Source organism: Panicum hallii, chromosome 5 (genome assembly GCF_002211085.1).
Source record: "Panicum hallii strain FIL2 chromosome 5, PHallii_v3.1, whole genome shotgun sequence".
In the NCBI taxonomy this organism is placed as follows: domain Eukaryota; kingdom Viridiplantae; phylum Streptophyta; class Magnoliopsida; order Poales; family Poaceae; genus Panicum; species Panicum hallii.
In genome coordinates this window covers 1,669,165-1,692,349 of record NC_038046.1, presented here as the reverse complement: position 1 = coordinate 1,692,349, position 23,185 = coordinate 1,669,165, and the positions used below count along the sequence as shown (strand labels likewise).

The window sequence follows — 23,185 nt, the reverse complement described above, 5'->3', positions numbered from 1 at the left end:
GGTAACGAAGCGGGTCACGATCCGTCCCCAACCCAGAAAGAAAGGTGCAGTAAGATCATGACGGCACTGCATAAGTCTCTTCTGCAGCTACACTGACCACGGCCAGCTCTGACGGGTGACATTGAGACTGCATCGTAGATCGTACGGTGGCAAGAGATGTCAGGAGGAAGGAATCAAGCAAATGAAACGAACGGCGAGAAGGAGCTGGGCACGAGCGATCAGCGCCCTGTTTCACCAAACAGATTGCGTTTCTCGTGCCGGGGGACATCGCAGCTAGATCGAGCTTTCTTTTCCGTTTCCATTGGACTTTGGACTTTGGACTTTGGAGGATGGCACGCGATGCGCCGATCCATCAGTTTGTTGAGGTGGTTATGCATGAGCTCGACGTAGCTTCTTCACGCGGCAACCACTGCAAAGGTTAACTAACGATCGATGTGCTGCTGCGACCCAGATTCGCTGCCCCTGCCGATCGATCGATCGATCTCTTCTGAAAACGAGCCCCCATCTTTGATTTGATTTATTTCAGCCAGGCTTTTGCTGCTTGTATGTTTATCCCTTTGCTGGCCGGCTGGCGAATCTTGCTCCGGCGATCACACGGAGCCATTCAGAATTGCTCGCCGGCGGCGAATGAGCCGTTCTAACAGGCGTAGCTGCGTCAAACTGAATTGCTTTTGCTTGGACGGATCAGAGTCAGAGGTGCAGCGGCAGGGAATTGCCAATTGGGGAGGCTGCCACGCAAGGAACATCCTTGGACGTCTCAGCCAGGCGTGCCGGAGACAAAAGAGACGGAGGAGACTTGGGTTGCGGCGCCACATCGACGTCGATGGGCCCCCCGGTTGAGAAGGACGAAACGGTCTGGGCACAAAACCGTTGGGAGCACGGAACGGTGCCGTGTGACTGTCAGTGGTAGTTTTGGGTCTTGATATCTGAATCTGAATGGATGGAGCGAGATTGTTATCCCCCGCTTCCCCCTGTTCTTCATCGATGGCGTGCGCGGGGAACCAAACCAGCCTGCATCGTCTCAGCGTCAGTAAACTTTCCTCTAAAAATAAGATTGTGCAGCACATCACCGTGTGGTTGCTGCAAGCCACTTTAGTTCAATTTGCTACCATTCGGATCTTACCTCACTCGCCTCAAAAAGTTTGCTAAATATACCAACAAAAACATGGTCTCTCCACTCTCCGTCCACCATCGACCATGCCTACAAGCCAGAGAGCTCACCGCTCCTCCGTTTTACGGCCCAGCTTGTCCAGTGTGGTCACCAGCTGAGAAGAGCCTGCCCGTGCATGACCACGGTGACCCATTGATCTGCTTGAAACCACTTTCTCACTGAATCCTACTTCAGCTGGTTCTGCTTTCACTGAATCCCAACAGTTCAGAGTTTCAGCTCACGAGCGACGGAGCGACGACTAGCTTGTTGCAGCTGACGAATTTGTGGCGCCTGCCGCCTTCAATGACATACCAGAGGATCTTCTGAGAGATGATGAGCTGATCAACTCCCGATGTGGTGAAGTTGACTCCACTATCCAATCAACAAGTTTCAGTGTAGCCATTTTCCCCATTCCTTCCAGACCAGGGTGGAGATCAACATTTTGCAGCATGTGCATGAACAAAAGGTAAGAAAAGTGCAATGGAATGAGTTGCAAAATCAGCATAACTTTCTACTTAGGGATGCAAGTTATATATATATATTGGTTTATTGGATCGACCTAAAATATTAATAAAATGGATTAGAATATCATTCTGTATAAATAATTTAGAAAAGAAAATAAATTAGAGTGGCATGCCATATAAATTAATTCTATTGGATAACCATCCTACTTCGCAGGTGAAGTTGACTCCCTCGGTCGCCTTCTTCATCCTCATCCCACCAAGAACTCAGCTGTGCTGTCAGTAGATTTTCTTTTGCCGACGGCTCTGGATGCCATAAGGATGCAGGGGGCTCGAGCTAGAAACGGCGCGCGTGCAGCGATTCGCCGATTCGTCGATCCTACCCAGCGCCGGCACGCCCTCTTCTGTATACAGGATTATCGTCTCCGTGGAGCAGACGGCCGGCGTCTCCGTTCCATTCGCACCGTCGCCCTCTCCGATCACCATGACGCCTGGACCTCGCGGCACGGTTGAAAGCTTCTGATTTGGTTTCTGGGTTGAGGGGCATGGATGCGGTGTGCACGCTGAGGCGGCTCGGGTTTGGAAGAAGCCATTCCTCCATGGACATTCCGAGGGCGCGGCGAGAAGGGCTCGGTCGGCGGTCCGGAGCCGCCATGGCCGTCGCGGACAGAGCTTGCTCGTCTCCGGTCAGTCGAAATTTTTTACAAAATACCCTTTCGTCCAATATTTTACATAAAATCCCCTAAATAATTTACACAAAACCCCGTAAATCGACGTTTTAGATAAAATATTTTAGATAAAACCCCCGTATTGGATCGTGATTATTAATCGCGATCCGATTATTTACGCAAAACCTCCGGATCAGATCGCGATTATTAATCGCGATCCGATTGTTTACATAAAAGTCCCTTAACGGGAATAATAGTTTGCGAAATAGTCCCTCTCCGCACTCTGCCCCATGGGCCATGGCTGATGCTCCCTTCCCGTCCGGCGACGGCGACGGCAGCCTCCTCTCGGCGAAATAGACTCCAGCTAGTCCTCCAGCTCCCCCTTCCCTTACCATGCGGGTTTCCGCCTTCGCACCCCGCTCCTACACGTCTAGCACCATGGATTTCAAAGTGGCCAGCTACCCACTACCGCCGCCGAGAAAAAGGTACATGGTCGACGAGGAGGAGGAAAGCGTTGGAGCGGTCACAAGCAGGGGATAGACTAGATCGGACTGCGGCTTCGCGGCCAGATCAATCTAGAGTCTATGCCCTCTCTCCCCTCCGGTGGCTTCCCCTCGCTTGCTCGTGCGACCGGCGCGGTAGGCGGAGGCGTTCCTCTTCTGCGGCGGCGACGGCAGAGGTGATACGATGTTATTGCAGTGGCAGCTTGCTTATGAGTTTGACCTATTACTTTACAGATGTTACTTCCATTTCTCCATCTCAATGCTCAACCATGATTTATCTGCTTCACTCACTTTCTACTTGAGCCAATAGATCTGCTGTTCACCACCACACAGTGACACAGATGTAATTGTTGAATTCGATATCTTTGAATCTGCTAAGATTCTTTTCATTCGTTGACACTAAAATAGTACAGACTGATCATGCGATTCATGAACTGGGACCAAATGACCAGCTACTCACACTTCTTACTTGATAAATAAAAAATGAATCCTAAGCTGTGCACATGGTCTGGAAAGTTTTCTAAAGAGATGATACAATTGGCTCATTAAGTTCCTTTTTCTGATTTGACCAAAAATATAATTGGGTCCAAAAAAACTCTTGCAGAAGATGACTCAAATACCAAATCAACAAATTTTGGTAGTCAATTTCTCGATAACTTTTAGATCGTGTTACAGATCAACCTTTCACAGTATCCACATTGATAGCAGTAGAATGATTTACAACTAAGCATAATTTATTTCATAGAAATTTGAACTTAACTGAACTTAACATCAGAAAACCAATGCCTTGCTTGGTGCTCCTCATCTCTTGTTCACCTCAGCACATCTCAGAAGATGGCCCTCCCTGCCTTGAGTGATGGTGTCGCCCCATCTTAGCAGCAAGGGTAGACGGCGATGCAGCGCCTGCGTCGGGGAGGTGTGCACATCATCAGCAGCAGCAAGGCGAGGACGATGGTAACAAGCAGCCCCAGCAGGTTGAACGCCGGCTCATCATCTTCTTGGCTGCAACACAGCTTGCCCATGTTAGCTGTTAGAGGGGGAGGAGGAGATGACTCTTGGTAGAATGAGGATGAAGGAGGGGTGGGACTTGGCTAAAGGCTTCTTTCTTGGCTTGTGGAATTTCTTTATGGCAATGACTGGGGATACAGGTCAGTCTTTCTATTATATGGTATGTTTGATATGAATCTTCTTTGCTTTCAGGCTTTGTTTTGTGGCTGTGGGTTGGTCTTAGTTGTTGAGACATCACTATCCACTTTTCCATGTTGCATTTTCTTTTTTCTTATTTGGTCCTTTTGGTTGCAGATGAGACGACTCACTCAACCAATCAATTCCACACCAATAGTACCACCACCACCCAACTAGGATATAGTTTGTTACAGCCACATCAGTAGGCATGTTATATGGCATTAACTTCCTGGTTTTCCTTTCAGTATATCCTGGTCAAATTCATACCCGTCTGATCTGTACTGTCGTTATCAAGTATTAATTTGGTTATATTGACACTGAAATCCATGTTAGTAGCATGTGCTGATACTGGTGGAACCAGGTTGTCTTCAATAATTTGCTGTTTTTTTTTTCAGTATATAGCTATGCAGTTGTGGCCTGTGGGTATGTTTTTCTCAAATTTTGCTTCATTCACAGGACAGTTAGATCTATCTATAGCAATTAAACTGTGGGCCGTCAACATCAACTTGAATTCTGGTATGCACATCATTGGTACTTCAATAGATAGACACTTGCTAAAGTTGTTTTCATTGTATCATACCATATGCTATACTAACTGTAATTGGGTTGATAATGACTTCTAAAAATGGCTACCCAACTCTTGATTCCTCATTTTCCTATTACCATTTACATTTTAAATTTTTCGAATAAAGACAAGACAACCTGTACTAGAAAAGAATATGCTGACTTAATGTACTGTTCTGTGGCCTCATTTGCTAATGCAACAAACTCATCAACAATTATTTACCAACTAAATTGAAAATCATAGTTAGTATAACTGCTACTAAAATGATACTGTTAGACAAATATCTTAACGCTGTATTAAACAGAATGACAGTCACGCTACCAGGTCTGTAAGCATGTAGCGGTAAGAGGTAAGAACACATATGCATGCACAATTCTGGTGACTAAAAGGAACAGAGCACATTGACCATTCAATGACGCATACATGTCATCTGCCATGGTACATCATTTTTCAGTTCAAAGTCGATGCACTTGGAGAAGGAGCCTTTTCATCATCGTTCTCCTTCTCTGGGACAGCCAACTCCTCTGCCTTTTCCTCAGTGGTTATAGTCTCCTTGGAATCAATTGGTTGCTTCCCATCTGATTCCCCTGCACATGGGACGAATGGAAGTTTTGTGTCAGCACATGATGATGCACCAGAGCAGAACTATAGACATGCTTCCATGTAGGGAATGATGGTGTCAAGAAACAAAATGATTAGAAATTAAGGATAGCAGCAGATGCATGGTTAATTAGGCCCTGATCACTTATCATGACCAATATAGAAGAAATGTGTGGTTGGCATATAGCACAATTAGCAATCAAGAAAATTCAACCTACCATCCTCGTCTCTCAAAACCGCACTAGAACTTTCCTCCTGGGGCACTTTGGAGACACTCTCCTCATCTTGCTCGACTTTGATCTCCCCGACAGTCTCCAACTTCCCCTCCTCCACTTTCAGTGTCTCGACAACTTCGGTCATCACCTGCTCAACAACAGTAGGGTCTGGGAGCTCTGCCTCATCTTTTACCACCTCATTATCTTCAGAAGGTTTGGATTGCTCTGCCACCTCCTCCTCCTTCCCTTCTGTTGTGCCATCAACTTCGGTCATGGACTCCTTATCCTCGAAAACAGTAGGCTCTGTGAGCTCTGCCTCATTTTTCACCTCCCCATTGTCCTCAGAAGGCTCAAGTTGCTCTGCCACCTCCTCCTCAACCGGGGCAGCTGTTAAGGTGACAATGTCATTGTCCTCGGTCGTTGGGGAAGCTGCCAAGGTAACACTGTCATCGTCCTTAGTCGTGGGGGCAGCTGCCAAGGTAACATTGTGACCATCCTTGGTCACAGGGGCTACCGGTTTTGCAAAGGTGACACTGCCACCCTCCTCAGTAACCATGGCAAGCACGTCGTCGTCCTTGGTCTCGGGGGCAGCTGTGAAGGAAACACTGTCATCATCCTTGGTCACAGGGGCAACTGGTACCGCAAAGGTGATACTTCCATCCTCCTCGGTCACCATGGCAACCATGTTCCTGCCCTTGGTTGCCGGGGGTGTTGGGAAGGTAACACTGTCATCGTCCTTGTCATCATCCTTGGTGATGGCGTCATCTGGTACTCTGAAGGTGACACTGCCATCATCCTCTGTCAGCATCACAACTGGGAAGGTGACACCGAAATCATCCTTGTTCTCCACGACATCGTCCTCAGTCGATGCAACGTCCTCAGTCAGTGCATCATCATCATTCTCTTCAGATGCCATCTCTTTGTTTTCACCCTCATTTTTCTTGTTCTCGATGGCTCCCTCCGTCGATATCTCGACGACATCATCATTCTTGATATCTTCTTTTTTCTCCTCGGTGATGACATTCTCGGTTGATGCCACATCGTTCTTCTGATTAGCGACCATTTTGTCCTTGAGAACCTCATCTTCCTTGTCCTCCTGCTGTTCCTTATCCTTGGTGGCCTTCTCGGTCAATGCCTCTTTGCCCTTCTCAATGGTGATCGCTTCTTTAGCATCCTTGATAATTGCTTCATCCTTCTTGATCTCAACCTCTTTCTTGTCAGGGATGGTGTTCGCTGTTGCTATCGCATTGGCCTCCTTCACAGCGAATGCTTCTCTGTTGTCCTTGACGACCTGATCAGCCTTGCTGTTGATCCCCTCCTGTTTCTTCTCCTCAATGGCCTTCTGTGTTGATGTAGTTGCCTTGTCCTTTGCACCAGTGACCACCTCGTCATTGGCTTTCGCAACCACGGCAGAGCCATTATCAGATGGCGGAGGCACACGGGACGGCTGGGTGGCGTCGGCGACGACGCTGGATTTCCTCCTGAAGCGATTGCATCTGCTGCTGCCGGAATTGCCTTTGACCACAGCTTCTTTGGAGCCACCGCAGCCCATGGTGGCTCAAAGGAGATGGAGAGGAGAGAACGTCGGGATGCAAACGCAACGAGAGGAAGAAGAATGGGGTCTAGGATTTGAGGCAAGGAGAAGTCGCTGGAGATTAGGGAGTTATATGCCACGTGCATGCATGAATGGGCAAGCTCGTGGGGAAATTGCGTGCATGCATGCATGATTTGACAAATTTAGGGAAACCATAAACAAGCAATAGGTTTTTTTTCTTCATAAAAGACATAAGTTTCTGTGTTTTTTGTTGAAGAGGTTGTCACAAGTGTACTATTTGTCTAATTCAAGCTCATCGTTGCTGTAAAATTTGCTTCGCTTAGAGAACTGTTTTTTGACAAGCATTGTTCCTGCAGGCTGTCTTACCTCATCGGGCTCGGCTGGCCTCCAGGTATTTGTCCTTGCTGACAGAACTATTCAGGCGTCATTATCTCCACCCCCAACTCCTCCTCCCCCCCCCCCCCCCCCCCCCCCCGCCGCCAATATGCTGACTAGGATACAAATGTTGATTTGGTGGACAACAAATACCATGTTTTTCTAGTTTTCTAGTTTTCTAGATCACAATACCATGAAAGGAATGAACGGCGGTGTGAGCCAGGAAGCTTTCACTCTGATGGCTCTTGACATGAGCCTCTTGTGCTGTTGACTGCTGTGCTTGTGCAGCTTCTACGTTCTCTGCTGCCTGCTCCAGGAGTAGGACTGCTGCCCGCCGTTCCTCGGCCACCCCGGCCCCGGCGGCCAGCGGCCGCCGCCTTTCTGATGCCGTCCTGGCCAGGTCCTCCATGTGAAATAACGTAGCTTACTGGTGCTGTACCCTGCTCATCCTCTGCAGTGCATAGCCCTATCTGGATGAATAGATTTCTGTTTCCAGTTCGCTATGCGTGTCCTTTTTATGCAACTACTGATCAATAAACACTGGTGAAAACCTGACTAAGTCTGGTTGTCATTTGATATCTTGACACGATCCCTGCGTTAGTGACTCTTGGATTTTGGAGACATTGTCTTGCGACTCCAATGCATGTCGGGTCAAAGATAACCTGGCCCACAAACTGTGTCACGAACCAAATGGTAAATAACACAAAAGATTGTAATCATTCAGGAGAACCGAATCCAGCAAACTGTAAAAAAGAAAAACTTGGGCAAATGGAATAAACCCAGGTTAATCTACGAGGCAGCGCAACAGGCATCTTTTGGGTGGGTTCTATACAACGCAAAAAGAACTGTTCTATACATACAGGCAACTGGTAATTTAGTTTGCCACCGCTGTTATATCCAAAACCATCTGCACTAATAATGCTAACAAATGCTCCTCTCCAAGATTTTGGAGTGCGACTGCCCTTCAACTCTCTTGCCACATCGAGCACCCCAGCTGCTGAGCACGGAACTCATAATCGCAGCAGGTAACCGAGTGAGGTACCAAGAAGCGCCACGTACACCACAAACAGCAAGGGAAAGCCCACTTGACTCCTGGGAGCACCCTTCTTTCTTAGAAATACCTGGCCAAGACATGCATGATATTAGAAATAAAAGAAGTTGGATAGCCAAAGCCAACTGAAAAATCAAAATAAACTCGATGATAGGAAAAGAGCGATTTCATCTGACGTACATGGGTCTATTTTGTCTACCTCAGAAAAAAAATTACATATATCAGCAATCACAGCCGATAGTAAAAAGCAATTTCAAGAAGAAACAGCAAATTCCACAGTGGGCAGTTAATGGCGACTATTCTGCTTTATCATGTGCCATGGCTAATTTTCAGATGGAGATAATATCAGGTGACTATCCACCAACCATGCGGATCTAAAGACATATATCGGGAAATAACTGCGATATTGTTTGTCAGATGATATCTGGGGACCATTAAGCATATGAAATCCTGGATGGATAGCTCCTGCAGCGGATAAATGCCTCAACCGGGAAACATGGCACGAAGAATCTACCTGAACCAGTTAATGGCATGATGCATTGTTGCGCCGATCTGACAACGAAAATGCAGCCCCTCTCATTCATTGTGACTATAAATGTGCTGCACCTAGAAATTTCAGGCCAAACAGCAACAGGAGGGGGAGCAAATTGTTGCTGAAAGGCATTTTAGCTTTTTCACGCTTCTTCTTTATGAGTAAGTTGTAAACCATGTGTTTGAGAATGCCCTTTCTTTTAATTTATAGTATATACAGGTCTTCTATATTTTTCAGACATCTATATATTGATGAAGTTCAAGACATACCATTTCTTGCTGTAACTTGTCCCGCTCCTGGGTGGTACTTCTGCTCTCTTCTCTTAGCCTTATTATCATCCTTTCAGCCTACACAACAGAAACATAATAGAGTATCTTCAGAGTTCAATGATAATATTATCCTGATACTTGTTCAGGTGAACCAAAATATCCCATGGTATTCAGCTTACCTCTTCCAATTTTGATTCAAGATTGTTGAGCTTTGACTTCAGATTCTGAACATCTTCTGTTACCTGGTACATATGTACAAGGAGAAAGTCAACAAATTGGTTGTACAACAAGAATAAGGAACCTTTTGTCCCGCAAGTAGCATAGGCTAAAGATGGATCCAATAAGAGCCATAGACACAAGAGGTTAATATTATGTTGACTTGAAGGCTGTGAAAGAAATAAATCAGGACTGTGTTATGGAAGATGCATACTCACACACTTGTCTAATTTAGTTTTCTCTGGCCACAATTCAAAATTGAATCCCGTTTTTAATTAGCTCTTCACCATCTTATTTCATAACTAGGAATCTCCTTGGGGCCTATGTGACTCTGTTGAGCTAGAAGTTGGCTTGTAACTAGCACTACATTGCATCAAAAACATGTTTGACAGACGTACTGATCTTCATCTTAGATTAAGCTAAACTTAGGAAAATGGCATACAGTGCACTATATAATGGAAGCTTACATGAGATAATTGATGGTTCTGCACATTGAAAAGTCCTCGATCACTTAGCATAACAGCTTCTTTAGGAGGAGTTTTCTCCAGTGGAGGAGATTCCTTAAAAACTGCAGTGCTTTGTTTCAAAGGAGGGGATTCAATCGTAGTAGCAGGGGCATGTTCAATTGTAACAGTAGAGGCAGGTTCAATAGCAATAGCAGATGAATCTTTTTGATTGGAAGAAGATTCTGTCAATGCAGCTGGTGCTTCATTTATTGGCACAGGAATTTCTCTCAAGCCTGGAGTCTCTTTGACAGGTGAAGGTATTTCAGTTGCAATTGCTGGAGTTTGTTCCAGAGGGGGAGGAACTTCTTTTGCAACAGCTGGCACTTCGTTCTCTATATTTGGCATCTCTTTCAGTACAGGAACTTCAACAGCTGGCTCAGTGTCGTGAACTCCATTAATGGGTTCCTCTTCAAGAGAATGGGATGCACTAACAAGGACAACTCTCAATTTACTTTCCTCAATGTACCTGCCAGTTTCTTTGGAGAACTGACAATAAAAGAATTAGTGAGATTTACAATTGGAGCAAATGACATGAAAAGAACACCATGCGATTAAGGGTTACAGCTGTGTTGCTTACAAAGGCAGGAACAAGGTTCTCATCAGATGTACCATAAGGAACAACTGTGGTCTGCACCAAAAACTTGTCTTTTAATTGCATGTCTGGTGGAGCAGTTCGGAGTGCTTGCATGGTAACTACATTTAAGTAAAAATCAGGCGCCAATAATATAAGAGAAAATAATAATGTAGTTAACATAAGAAGAAATCTGACAAGGTAAAAAAAGAGAGAAGTTTTATTACTATTGCCATGTACGAATAGCAAGCACACATGTGAATTTGATGGGCAGGGAAAGTAATGAAGGAATCCACTTATAATGAACATCAAACAAGAGTCAAACCGTTCAATTTAGAAATGATTTAGGATTTAGATAGTTACTACTTACTACCTCCGGTCTGAATACTTATCGCTTTAGATTCATGCACACTGAACCAGGAGGATATCAATAATTACTGAATTGCCCTTTTTCTTTACCTGCTAATATTCTTCCATCTCTTAAACACCAAATACAAATATCCAAATAGGAAATGTGGTGAAAAATGTTGCCTTGAAACCCAAAACGACATCTATTTACAAACCCAAATGGACTTCCTAAACCAACATCTATGATAGTGAAACAGTACTCCATACCAGAATAAAGATGGCTACCATGTATCTCCATTTCAACTTCTAACCCTCAAGTAAGCATAATTCTTAGATGTATATTGATATGGGTACTCTCAAGATGGTTCTACTTCAATGAACATCCCATAGACAAACCATGATTATCAATAAAAGTGGCCCGCAGATGCATACCTGTGAATTCACATGTTTTCCTAGGAAGGATAACTCCAGTATTTGGTCGAACACAGTATCTTTTTGGAGATGTTGTTTTAACCTAGCCAATTCGAGAAAAAGAAAGACAAGATCAGATATTGCAGTTTTCCAAAAACACATTCAACGCGATCATCCCATTTAGCATAAAATGAGAGCAGAATACACAAAGCCCAGGCAACAAAACATCTAGTTATAGCTCTAGCATAATCAGAAACTAACTAGATGGTAAGAGATTGACATTTTTTACTTCCCAAGATCCTTCATTATCATCCCAAATACCCACTCAACATTATAGTAAATAGTGGAGAATTTTTGCTTAAGAACAGAATATTAGAAGCTCGGACATTACAGTGGCAACCCATTAGTACAATTGGAGAAAGACTTTGAGAGAAAATAGGAAATAATTGAGATGTACATTAAAGTTGCTGACAAACCTTGAAAGCAACATATTCATTGGACTTGTTGACTAGATGGACAGTACATGAACTTTGTTTCTTCACCTCAACTGAAAACCAAGCAGAAAAAAGGGGGTCAGATTTTAAAAATAAAGAAGAATGGAGACAGAATTCTATGTTTGAAATGAAATGACACATTTAAAAAGCACTATCAGAACAAAGATGTATGAATGTATAAGGAATAAGAATGCTGAGGTTAGCTCTAATAACCAATCTGCAATTGACCAGATGATCTATTTTAAGATTTCAATATGGATAGGTATCTGTGAGAGACATTTGGTTCATCCTGTGAAAAATCAGAGTCTCCATTTGATAACGCACATATTCGACAAATGCATTGCCCATGTTCACACAGAAACCAGAGAAAAATAGTGACGTGGAAAACTCGTAGACCTTCTTTTAAAAAGATCAGTAGCATAATATTTCACTATGGGTCCCACAACTATTACTCTTAGCATATTCGTTGTGTCTTTTTTCCCCCGAGAACACTCATAGGACCATTTTCACTTCATTGTGTAACCTTCTTGAGACACAATCAGTTACAGCTATGGTTGTACTCAATCCAGGTCCAACTCAAGAGCTCTGCAGCACAATTGCAGTTTATGGCTGCCAAATAATTTACCGTGTTCACAAACCTTAACACCTTTTCCTCTCATCAAGTTCCTTCTCTCTCAACACAATTGATATTGGGAAAGGTGTGAGCCATTAGCTCACTTTCATGTTAACAAACCAAACACGAACCAACTGCCAAGCAGACCCCTCCCTCCCTGCCTCTCTCACACGCTGACACACACACCCCACCAGCCACTAGACTTTACAACCACTCGCACCACGAAATCTATCTGTTTCTAACCAAACGAACAGAATGGAAGCAACCAACTAAAGTACTAGTCTAGAAGAAAAGTTCCGAGCTCTATACTGTCACGCATTACTGACAAAGTAAAGGGGGGAAAGGGCTATGCTCACTGCGTCGACTGGATCCTGTAATCCAGTGATGAGAGAGAAAGAGAAATTCTGCAAGGTGGTGGTCTAAAGTTGACGAAACCGTTAAAACTGAGAAAAGCAAGCAGAGGAAAAATAAAAGTTCGCGGAACCGTTGCTGCCTTCCCAAATTCACAAGTCCCAAGGTGGTTTAACTTGGCTGCTACTCCATCGAATACATCTCGAAAAGTTCCGAGCCCCATCCCCAAACGCAGCAGTGGTAATTCATAGGAGAGCTACTCTGTGATCAATTCAAAGCACTCCAACTAACAACCAGGCAAAATCAACCCCAAACGGCGGAAAGCGTTCGAAACCTCCGCACGCCATCCGGAATCCGCCAAGCGCAAAACGCGAGCTAAGCTAACAAAAACATCGAATCGAAGCGGACAATCGATGCCGCACGCCGCGGCAATCGAGCGCGTCGCCAGCATCATCTACTCGTGCAGTACGCCGGCAGAGGCAGATCAGAACAGCGGAGCAGGGAGGAGGCGGGAGGGACTTACAGGTGAACTGGAGCTCGCGCGGGTGGATCTCGACGAGGTCCTGGCCCATCGCCGCCGCAGGTTCCTCAAACACGCCGGCTACACCACCACCACCGGAGCGCGCGCCGCTGCCCACTAGAGTAATTCGGCACCGAGTCTGGCGGGGTCGTGCAATCAATCCCCGTCCCGAAGCCTCGGCGTCGCTCGCGACAAGGACCGCCCTCCCAATCGCAATAGCAGCAGCAGAGGAGGAGGAGTTGGAGTGAAGACGACGGGACGGGAGGACGGGGAGGGAAGGGGAGGCCACTTCGTCGTGGGCTTGTCGCTCTCTCCCCTCGCGTCCGCGGCGGTTTTGACGAGGGGGCTGGGAATGGGAGCGGGGGACGCGGAGCAGGCGGCGAGGTTTCCCAGGGGCGTGGTGTGGGTCCGGATTTTATCGGTGCGGGGTCCAGCCGGCAGACCTCTGCCCGTTTTTGCAGATCCGTCCCTACACGCCCCGCAACCTTTTCACCTCTCACAGCGAACGTGGACCTCGCTTGCAACTTGGCAATAGGCCAGGCCCTTGAGTGCAAGTAGTAGCGTCGACACAGCGGCGTGGATTTCTGAAGAGGGGTACTGGCAGGTGGGGCCGGCCGCCTTCACCGCCGTGTCGGCAGTGACGTGGCGGGGCTCGAGCGCACCGTGCGGGTCAGTCCCGGTGACTGGGCCTTGAATTTCTGTGGAGGGCCGCTGCTAGAGTCACACTCACACACCACGCGGCCCGCGCATCGCGGCGCGGAGTGGATCGCCAAACGGTACGGCGGGCCCATTGGGCGCTGCCACGTGGAGCCTCATGGTTGGTTGGGAGGCGGGCCGCTGTCAGTTCTGATGCTGTGGTTCCCGCTGCGACCCGGGGGTAGAGAGTAGAGACGAGGGAGCTAGAGGCGACATCGGCCGAGGATTTCCACATGGCTGCGGGGTGCATGCCATCATCGATCTGCCCATCCGTAAAAGTTAGGCACCAGACGATCCGAGCAGTACGGGTACTAATCTTGCCATTGCTGCCACAAACAAGCTTAGGAGAGTGACCAAGAGCATGTGCGCCCGCTCCTTAACCATCGGCGGCGGCGGGGGGGAGGTGATTAGCTGCGGCTCTAGTTTTGATTGGGGGATCGGATGTTTGCGACAGGCTAATGTATCATGATTAGTTTGTCATTTTTCATCGAATAATTATCTCTGTTCGAAACCTTTGGAATTGGGTATGTAGGGCAGCGGCAGAGCAGAGCTAGTATATACTCGTAGGGGATGCTAGATAGGGCAAAGTGATTAGCCAATGCACCTCTTTTAGGACTAGCAGTCTAACGCGGCCATAGAGAAAAAAGAAACATTTCTACAAAGGAAATCCTTTTTCTCATTCAATGATCTAATGACATGGGGCTCATGACTTAAAGCTACCCGAGTTCTAAACATGTCTCCGCTCAAAAAGATAGCACACACTGCTTGGTATTGCTTCACCTTTTGCAACTAACAAATTTGTTTAGTGGAGTAGCTGAAAACAGCTGTTTTGCAATGCACGGGCTACGGGGGCTAGCTCCTTTTCCTGTGGTACATGTGCCCTATATATCTTTTTTTATTGTGCTCGTGCTATATATCGCATTTTTTATATTAAAAAAAAACTGCAACGACTCCATATAATGTGTATGTATGGGAAGTTGATTTCCTTGCAAGCTACTGCTACTCGCTCGGCTCGGCTCAGGCTTCCGCGGTGGTTGAGCTTTCGTCGTCCGAGCCAACCGACGCGCCCACGCCGACCAAGCCATGCCAAGCTCCAGGATTTCAGAAAAAACGCCCCGCACTCCACTGCCCGGCGGTGTTCGTCGTCGTACGTACCCGACCGACCGACAAGCAACGAAACGAGGGCGGCTCGATCGATCTCCACTGGCTGACCTTTGCTTCGCTCGTCACTGTTCCATCCAGTGCCGCTGTGCTCTTCGTTCTTCTCGTTCCCACCAGCACAGCAGCAGCACGGGTGCTAGTGATGGCTACTGCTGCAATTATTTGGTCTAGGATGAAACGGAAAGAGGGTGTCTTTAGTCATTTCTCCTTTCTTTTCTCTTATCGGATCGATCGTCAAAAGTTCTGACCACGAATCCATGTTATTTTCGATTCAAAAAAAGTCCATGATATATTGATATATGTAATAGGCTGTGGGTGGGGGAGGAGGAGAGGAGACACTGACAAGCTTGTGGCGCCCGTCACCAGATCTTTGTGGGCTTTGCGTGGGCCAGCTGTGCGCGTGAGTTCCCGGATCCCTGCCTGGCCCCTCTCCCCGCTCACAAAATAATAGGCCTGCCTGCACACTCGCAAAAGGAACACAGAGAATGCCTCTTGCCCTTGTGGCTGTGTAGTGATTAGTGAAGAAAAAATGTCATCAGGATGGCAGCGATCGCACAAGCAAAAGCTTGACTGCAGCCTTGCTGACACATCACACGTGATCAAAACCACTTGCATCATCGACGAAGCACAGAACTCTCAACAACCATAATCGCAGTGGCGTGGAATATTTGGTTGGCAGGAAATCGGAAAAATATTCAGAACAACTTTTTCTAGAAAAATGAATTATAAAAAGTTCCCTCGAAATTTTATTTTAATACTTTTGATAAAAGCTTTTTCACAACAAATCTTTCAGAAAAAGTTGTTTCATCGGAAAAGTATTTTTCAATAAATTATTCTGTTACATTCTGTTAATTATCTTCCCCGTAAAAATTTGCCCTTCACTTTTGCCGAACTTCGCCATCACTAATGGCCTTGTTTCACGCATTTTTGAAAAGCAAAGCCGCTCGTTTATTTTTGTTGGCAGAGCGCTGCAGTAGTACCTGTAACGTAAAAAGTGCTAAAACAAAACGGTATTACTACGTGGATTACAAGTGGACATTTCGATAGATTTGTAAGGCCATGGGCCCTTCTATGAACTGCCCATGCTGAAGTCGAAGTTGCCGCAGTGGGTGCGGATTCCAGGGAGCGGGCCGCGGAACCCAAACGCCTCCTTCTCCAGGTCGAACAGCAGCAGGTGGTCCTCCATCTGGAACCCGCCAAAGATGACCGCCGGCGAGCCTGGAACCACCGTCGCGGACCCCATCTCAAGGAACGCGAAGCACACGGTCCGGTCGTTCACCTGCACCAGCGAGGCGTTACCCGCCAGCAGCCAGCTCCCGCCCCCGTCTAGCAGCAGCACGATGTTGGCCACGCCGAAGCCGAGCCGGGTCGAGCTGAGCGCGGACACCTGGTAGCACATCTCGAACGGCTCCACCGGCGCCGCCCGCGGGATGCCGCTGGTCGCCGCGTCGAAGGCCCTGCGCAGCGGCCGGTAGATTTCGGACCGCAGCGTGGTGTAGGGCGTCATGGTGCTGAGCATGACGCCGCCCGTGCCGCTGCGGGCGTGGAGGTCGAAGATCCCCGGCGGCAAGGGGACGCGCTCGTTGTTCACCTCGATGCCGGTGACGCGGACGTAGTAGGCACCGTTCCTGGGGTTCTTGAGGAAGTGGAACGGGTGCGGGTCTTCAAAGAAACCCTCGGCAACGTTCACCGGCGGCGCGGCGAGGAGCTGGAACGGGCCTCCCCCGAAGATGGCGGCGCCGCTCCTGGCGCCGCTGGTGGGGAGGCACAGGGCGAACCGCTTCGCCACCCTGAGCACGGACGCGACCTGGGACGGCAGCGACAGGGGCAGCCTCGACAGCCCCGCGACGCCGGCGGCACCCGAGGGGAGCGACGCCAGGAGCGCGTCGGGCGCACACGACCCGAACGCGGAGAAGGACACCGGGAACAGCGGGTTTCTGCCGTCCGTGGCGTTCGCGGAGAGCGGCACGGCCGTGACGTCGCCGCGGCCGCACTGGCCGGTGGCCAGGTTGTACGGGCACGCGGTGCAGGTGCAGCGCCTCCCTGTGGAGTTGGTGTTGGTGTTGGGCTGGCCGCCGCTCGTGCACGCGCAGCCGGCCTGCGGGTTCCTGCCGGCGACCCTGCACACGCTGGAGTTGCACGGGATGGTGCGGTGCGCCGGCGCGCACGTGGACCAGAGCAGCGGGCCGGCGAGGTCGAGGACCAGCGGCGCGGCGCCGTCCTTGATGGGGATCGTGTAGAGGGACGTGGAGGGATCCTTGAAGATAGGGGTCAGTATGGGCTTCGCCGGCGGCTGCTGATCGGCGGCAAGTGTCCCTTGAGGCGACGCTAGCAGCAGTAGCGAGAACAGGAGCAGCGACATGCCGAAGGTGAGTGTGTGATTGGTGCTTGTACTATGATCAGTGCATGGGTTTGCATTGATCAGAGCCTTTATATATAGTGCGTGTGGTTGGCGTTCTGGATTGGAGATTGAAGTGAAACTTGGTCAGTTACCTTGTGCTGGCTGAATTGAGTGGACTGATCAGTCAGCTGCAGCATGGAGTATGAACTGTGGGCACGGCGAGTACCGATGGATGGATCGCATCGATGAAGCAAATCGGGTGGCCATTTTCCAAGGCTTGGATGCGCTCTAGTAATGCCAAAACAGCGTGCCGCCTCAATACCGGAGTACATACGAACTGGTCCCATCGCAAGAACACGTCCTGCCTTAATAATCTAATAATAAGCTGTGCTGAGAGAGATCCTCCACGACGACTTGGCGTTGCTCACGAGATTGCTCAGTTCCCGTGGTGTGCATTTGACATTGAACATCTGTGTACTGCTTCCATAGAATCCCGGGCTTGCATCATCCAGGGATTAACTTTTATTTCAGATCATAACGGATGTTTGATGCCAATTAGGGAGCTAAAAGATTGCTCAGTTCCTGTCGTGTGCATTTGACATTGAGCATCTGTGTACTGTTTCCATAGGATTCGGGCTTGCATCCAGGGATTAACTTTTATTCCAGATTATAACGGATGTTTGATACCAATTAGAGAGCTAAACATGATGAGCTAAACTAATTGTATAAATGATAGTATAATATTATCAAATTATGAACTAATTAGATTTAAATATTTGGTTTTAGATATCAGAATGGATGGAATGGCTCCATCCCAAATTTACATGTGTTTGTGTGTCTGGTTGGAGAGCATAACCACGGAGCGGCTCCCATGCAAGAATATTCCTTCAATATGTTGCACTGCTCCATCCCAAAAAATCGAGCGAACGCAACCACTGCATTTGCACGGCGTCAACTCCGTCTCTTCTTCCTCGCTACAACGCGACTCGCAGGTCGCGCAGCTCAGCGGCGGCAGGCAACACCTCCGCACTGCTGCGGCAGTTGCTGCTCGGCGAGGCGGCAGCAGCTCGGCAGGGCGGCGACTCAGGCCCCAGGGGCGAGCGGCTCCAGTGATTCGGGCCCCGGGCGAGCGGTGCGGCGCGGCAGCTCCAGCGATTCGGGCCCACGGGCGAGCGGTGCGGCGCGGCGCGGCAGTAGCAGCTTGACGAGGACAGGGGCGACTGGAGCTCGGAGGGGACAGGGGCAGTACCAACTTGACGAGGGCCAGCCAGGGCCAGCCAGGATGGGCACGCTAGCAACACGAGGGAGACGGGCCATCGAGCAATGCTGCGGGGAAGAAGATATTGGGTGGCTGACTGACATACGGGACCCACAAACGAAGGATAACGGAGTGAAAATAATCCGTCATCCGATTGCTTCTCATCCCTCCAACAGAAAAAAATGGAACGCTCCATCCTCCGACCAAACCTCTAACCTCTACAAAGGAACCGTCCCATCTTTAAAATCAGGGATGTAGTCGTTCCATCCTATCTCGCTATCCAACCAACTCTATCTTAATGGATCAGTCTCTATTTATATAATTAATTTTATAATTAATCTATATCTAATACTTTTAATTGGTCCGGCAGAAAATAAATAGAATCTTAGTTGTGGGTCTACAGATAAACTCTTGACAACCTAAGGCTGCCAAGGCAAGATCATCTATGTGCCCCACTCCAGCACGGTTATAGGCTATAAAACTTCACATGTACAGCAACGAATTAAGAGGGTGTTTGAATCTAAGTATTGATGCTTCAAAGTGCTAAACTTTAGTACTACCCAACATGAATGCTAATAGAGTGGGCTAAACTTTAGTTAAGACTTAAAAAATTTAATAAAAATATAAATATTAATGGATGCTAAAATTTAATATTTAACTTTACCATCTCTAAATAGATCCTAAGTTCTAGGTAGCTTGAGCAAAGGAACCACTAGGCATTAGGCAGCTATGGTTTGAGTTTCTCTGTTATTTATGTAAAATCACAATCTTTGTAAGAACTGTATTTCTTCTTCTTACATGATCTGGCAGCGCTCTTGCTTTTATTTAAAAAAGAAAAAAAATAGGCAGCCATGGTGCAGTTGAAGTTGCTGCACGAAGTCTGCCTGAACAGCAGCAGGGTGCTGAGCCCGAGCTCCTGCTGCTCGTCGTCGAAAACCAGAACTAAATGACTGTCGGGCTTGGCTACGCACGCCACGCTTATATTTAGCTGAGGTCTACTTTGTGAAATATACCATCAAAATATGATTATGGATGAACCAAGTTTTGTTGCTCTGTTTGGTACTCCATCCATCTTAAATTATTAGTTATTTTAATATTTCTAGATATATAATCTTTACTGTGCATCTAGATATAAATTATTGCTATGTGCATAGTAAAATTTATCTATTGTGATAACGCATTTTATGGTACCTCAAATATATAATTTTGCGATAGCTCATATAACTCTCAAGAACCCTAAAAATAGCCATGTTGAAACTGATCCCTCTATCTAAAATTCTAATCCTGCTTATTAGATTGGCACCAGAACTCTGCAAATCATCCGTTCATCGGCGCTACTTATTTTCTGGACGCTCTAAACAATCCCACCTTCATTATTTAACTAATGTCTTAACACACACTACTAAAAAGTAATTTACAGCAACGTCTCTTTTTTTTACGGGTGGGTCAAAATGTAACCCGTTGCTACAAAAGGAGCAGGGCTACTGTAGCAACCGATCCGCCTTTGAAAATGCATTTGTAGAGGCGGGTGATGGACTCACCGGCCTCTAAAAATGGCCACCATCATTTTTAGGTGCAGGTGACGCTATCACCTGCCCCCTGAAAATTAATATTTAGAGGCGGGTGACGCCGTCATCCGTCCTCTAGAAATGGCCACCATTTTTAGGGGCGGTTGATGGCATGACCCGTCCTACAATGGTATCACGTAAAAAATTCATAACTTTTATCTCGGATGAAGACAAGCTTTATACCAAATTGTAGATCTTGACGAGATCTCCAATTTTGTAGTTGATAACGTTTTTATTTAAGATCATTTAGTAGTTCAAAAAATTATTATAAATTCTCTAGTTTCAAAATCTATTAGTTTTGATTTGTTTTTAAACAACCTCATACGTAGATTAGTTCTGTATCAAAGTTGTAGTGGTAAGATATAAAATTTTATATTTTATACATTATTTATTTTAGACCCTTTCAAGATCACAAGATCATTTACTAGTTGTACCCTACATGTGGCTATAACTTTATAGTATCTCATATAACTCAAGTTATATTTTCAAGATCCCATGATCTTAAACTTTTATATACATTTAAATATATTTGGTATATTTTTTCTGTATCTATAGTTCGCAATAACTATATGTAGAAGTTTTACTTTTTTAATTTGTTCTTCTATATTTAAAGATTTAATTGAATTTTTAGAATAAAATAGAAAAATATTTTCAAGGGCTGGCGTCACCCGGCCCTACCCATGAGATTGCCCGCGCTCCTCGATCCGGTAGCATCCACGTCATTGATCCGCGCCCCCTTATCCTCCGCCAATCGCACGCCACCGCAGCCACTACATCACCCGGTTCCTTCTCTATCCCTGGTCCTTCCCTCTCCCTGTTATCCCCTCCCCTCCTCTATCGATCCCCTCCTCTCTCCCCGCATCACCCCTCCCTTCTCTCCCCAGCCGCCCTCCCTTTCTCTTCCCCCGCCGGCCTACTCGCTGCGCCTGCTGGCCGCGTTGGCCGCCGCGGCCTCGCAAGCCGTGCGGATCTACGTCCAGGCGCCAGTCGCCACGAGCCACGTTGCCATCCCGGCCCGCCGCCGAGCCACCGCCCCACTCCCCGCACAGACCGTGGGGGAAGAGAAGGGAGGGCGGTGGGGGAAGAGAAGGGAGGGCCGACGTCAATGCAATCCGGTGCGAGGCGGCATGCCGCGGTGAGCACTTCCAGGGCGACGCGGAGGTGTGGCACCGCCGCGGAAAGGTGGTCCTCCGAGCTGCCCTCGCTGCGGGCCGCGCGCGTGGCGGCGGCGTATTGGAGCTCGCGTAGGAGGCGGTACACGACCACCGAGCCTGGGTGCACGAGCATGAGGTCGCGGTGGGCGAGCGACGCGTCCATGTCACCGTCGTGGTCGGCGAGCATAATCTCTGCAGCCTCCACGCGGACGGCTTCCGCCGCAGTGGCCACGCCAGCATTGGCCATCGCGCACGAGGTGTTCGGAGAAATATATTTTTACCCGTCCCTAAAAATATATTTTTACCTGCTCCTAAAAAACCGTTTTCGTAGCAGTGACAAAAGAACAAGCTCGCAAATCCCAAAATCGAAGGAAAAATGAACACTGATACAAACTGCCAGACATGAACAAGTAGAAACACTCTTAAGCAGCGAGGGTGAAGTTGAAGTTGCTGCACGTCGTCTGCCTCCCGAAAAGCAGGCTACTGAATCCGAGCTGCCGCTTCTCCTCGTCGAACACCAGCAGGTTGTTCTCCATCTGGAACCCTCCGATGACCACCGCCGGCGCCCCCTTCTCCTCCCTGGCCATCCTGACGAAGCCGAAGCAGGCCGTGTTGTCGTCGACCTGCACCATGGAGTTGCCGCCGAACACCGTCCAGTTGGCGCCGCCCTCCAGCATCAGGTCCACCTGCGGCACGGCGTAGCCGAGCCGCGTCGACCCCAGCTCCCGCGAGTCGTAGCACAGCTCGAACGGCGCCGCCGCAGGCGTCACGCGCTTCCTCTCCGCCGTGGCCCTGTCGAACGCCTTCACGAACGGGCCGTACACGTCGGCCCGGAGCTCCGTGTAGGGGACCCGCGAGCTCAGCCCGACGACGAGCGGCCCCGGCTGCACCTGTCCCTGGTTCACGGCGATGCCCCTAGCCGAGATGAAGTAGCCGGGGAGCGCCGGGTTCCTGCGGAGAGGGGTGGTTCCGGCCAGCGTCGTCGTGACGTCCGGGCGGCCCGGCGGGAGGAGGAAGAGCGGGCCCCCGCCGAAGATGGCCACGCCCTGGCCGCCGCTCGGGAGGCAGAGCGCGAACTTGTTGGCGACCTTCTGCGCGCGCGACACCTGCGCGGGCAGCGCCACCCTGGAGCGCGCGAGCCCCGCGACGCCGACCGCCCCCGCCGGGAGCTTCGCGAGCAGGGAGTGCGGCGCGCAGGCGGCGACGGCGGGGAAGGAGACCGGGCGGAGCGGGTTCTTGCCGTCGGTGTCGTTGGCGGTGACGGTGACGCGCGTGAGGTCGCCCGAGCCGGCCTTGCGCGCGAAGGGGTTGTAGGGGTGCGCCGTGCACTTACACCGGAACGGGTCGTCCTCGTCGGCGACGCCGTGGCCGGTGCGCGGGCAGTCCGGCGGGTGGTAGCTGTGCGCGTGCGCGCACACGTGGTGGTGGCACTCGAAGCTCGGGTGCTTGGGCGGGCAGGTGGACCAGATGAGCGGGCCGGAGAGGTCGAGGACGAGCGGGCGGCTGTCCTTGAGCGGGGCCGTGTAGAGCTTGGTGGCCGCGTCCTTGGTGATGGCCGTCACCAGGGGCTTGCCGCCGCCGTAGCTCGCCGCCGCGGACCATGGCAGCAGCGCCGAGAGGCAGCAGAGCGAGACGGCGAGCGGCAGCGCCGCCGGCTTGAGCTGCGCCATCTTGGACCGGCTGCTTTGGTCTGTGGTGGTCTCGTGCTGTGCGATCGAAAGCTGTGCCGTGTGTGAGTGCTTAAATATTTGCGGATCGATCTTGGAATGCTTGGCACGCTGTTTGTTATCGCCAGCTTTCGTGTTTGGTCAACCATACAGCATTGGCTAGCCGGGGACGGAGCATCTA

General features: G+C 48.9%; 5 protein-coding genes across 6 annotated transcripts; 1 reads left to right on the top strand and 4 right to left on the bottom strand.

Moving 5' to 3' along the window:
* The first annotated feature begins 380 nt into the window (after positions 1 to 380).
* On the top strand, positions 381 to 7,775 carry LOC112894189. 2 transcript variants are annotated; one of them, XR_003228964.1, is made up of 5 exons: positions 381 to 1,616; positions 1,829 to 3,930; positions 4,424 to 4,483; positions 7,259 to 7,293; positions 7,566 to 7,775. XR_003228964.1 is itself a non-coding variant. In XM_025961817.1 (4 exons), exons 1-4 carry the CDS (start codon positions 3,831 to 3,833, stop codon positions 7,698 to 7,700), a joined length of 330 nt encoding a protein of 109 aa, XP_025817602.1. In that variant the 5' UTR covers positions 1,770 to 3,830; the 3' UTR covers positions 7,701 to 7,775. The 2 variants fall into 2 exon arrangements, 1 of the variants encoding a protein (XP_025817602.1); XM_025961817.1 differs by lacking the exon at positions 381 to 1,616 and having other exon boundaries at positions 1,770 to 3,930.
* LOC112894183 (titin homolog) lies at positions 4,715 to 7,304 on the bottom strand. The gene is made up of 2 exons (XM_025961811.1): positions 5,351 to 7,304; positions 4,715 to 5,119 (listed from the first exon to the last, which is right to left on the bottom strand). The coding sequence occupies exons 1-2, from the start codon at positions 6,897 to 6,899 to the stop codon at positions 4,983 to 4,985; spliced, it is 1,686 nt and encodes a 561-aa protein (XP_025817596.1). The 5' UTR covers positions 6,900 to 7,304; the 3' UTR covers positions 4,715 to 4,982.
* A 177-nt stretch (positions 7,776 to 7,952) lies between the features above and the next one.
* On the bottom strand, positions 7,953 to 13,542 carry LOC112894187 (vesicle-associated protein 1-2-like). The gene is made up of 8 exons (XM_025961814.1): positions 13,163 to 13,542; positions 11,658 to 11,728; positions 11,203 to 11,284; positions 10,429 to 10,544; positions 9,813 to 10,337; positions 9,309 to 9,371; positions 9,130 to 9,207; positions 7,953 to 8,398 (listed from the first exon to the last, which is right to left on the bottom strand). The coding sequence occupies exons 1-8, from the start codon at positions 13,209 to 13,211 to the stop codon at positions 8,288 to 8,290; spliced, it is 1,095 nt and encodes a 364-aa protein (XP_025817599.1). The 5' UTR covers positions 13,212 to 13,542; the 3' UTR covers positions 7,953 to 8,287.
* A 2,492-nt stretch (positions 13,543 to 16,034) lies between these two features.
* Positions 16,035 to 17,478, bottom strand: LOC112895414 (basic 7S globulin 2-like). The gene has a single exon (XM_025963363.1). It carries the CDS (start codon positions 17,376 to 17,378, stop codon positions 16,086 to 16,088), a length of 1,293 nt encoding a protein of 430 aa, XP_025819148.1. The 5' UTR covers positions 17,379 to 17,478; the 3' UTR covers positions 16,035 to 16,085.
* Positions 17,479 to 21,609: 4,131 nt separating this feature from the next.
* Positions 21,610 to 23,185, bottom strand: LOC112894828 (basic 7S globulin 2-like). Its single transcript, XM_025962649.1, has one exon. The coding sequence runs from the start codon at positions 23,005 to 23,007 to the stop codon at positions 21,760 to 21,762; it is 1,248 nt and encodes a 415-aa protein (XP_025818434.1). The 5' UTR covers positions 23,008 to 23,185; the 3' UTR covers positions 21,610 to 21,759.

Bases quoted from the DNA above. Each gene is read 5' to 3' on its own strand.
- LOC112894189 (XM_025961817.1), top strand. From the start codon at position 3,831: ATGACTCTTGGTAGAATGAGGATGAAGGAGGGGTGGGACTTGGCTAAA. The intron at 3,931-4,423 runs GTCAGTCTTTCT...CTTCATTCACAG, and splicing joins GGCAATGACTGGGGATACAG to GACAGTTAGATCTATCTATA. The intron at 7,294-7,565 runs GTATTTGTCCTT...GTGCTTGTGCAG, and splicing joins CGGGCTCGGCTGGCCTCCAG to CTTCTACGTTCTCTGCTGCC.
- LOC112894187 (XM_025961814.1), bottom strand. From the start codon at position 13,211: ATGGGCCAGGACCTCGTCGAGATCCACCCGCGCGAGCTCCAGTTCACC. The intron at 9,372-9,812 runs GTAAGCTTCCAT...CATATGTACCAG, and splicing joins AGAACCATCAATTATCTCAT to GTAACAGAAGATGTTCAGAA. The intron at 8,399-9,129 runs GTATGTCTTGAA...TGTCTTGGCCAG, and splicing joins ACAAGTTACAGCAAGAAATG to GTATTTCTAAGAAAGAAGGG.
- LOC112894828 (XM_025962649.1), bottom strand. From the start codon at position 23,007: ATGGCGCAGCTCAAGCCGGCGGCGCTGCCGCTCGCCGTCTCGCTCTGC.
- LOC112895414 (XM_025963363.1), bottom strand. From the start codon at position 17,378: ATGTCGCTGCTCCTGTTCTCGCTACTGCTGCTAGCGTCGCCTCAAGGG.
- LOC112894183 (XM_025961811.1), bottom strand. From the start codon at position 6,899: ATGGGCTGCGGTGGCTCCAAAGAAGCTGTGGTCAAAGGCAATTCCGGC. The intron at 5,120-5,350 runs GTAGGTTGAATT...TCCCATGTGCAG, and splicing joins GGTTTTGAGAGACGAGGATG to GGGAATCAGATGGGAAGCAA.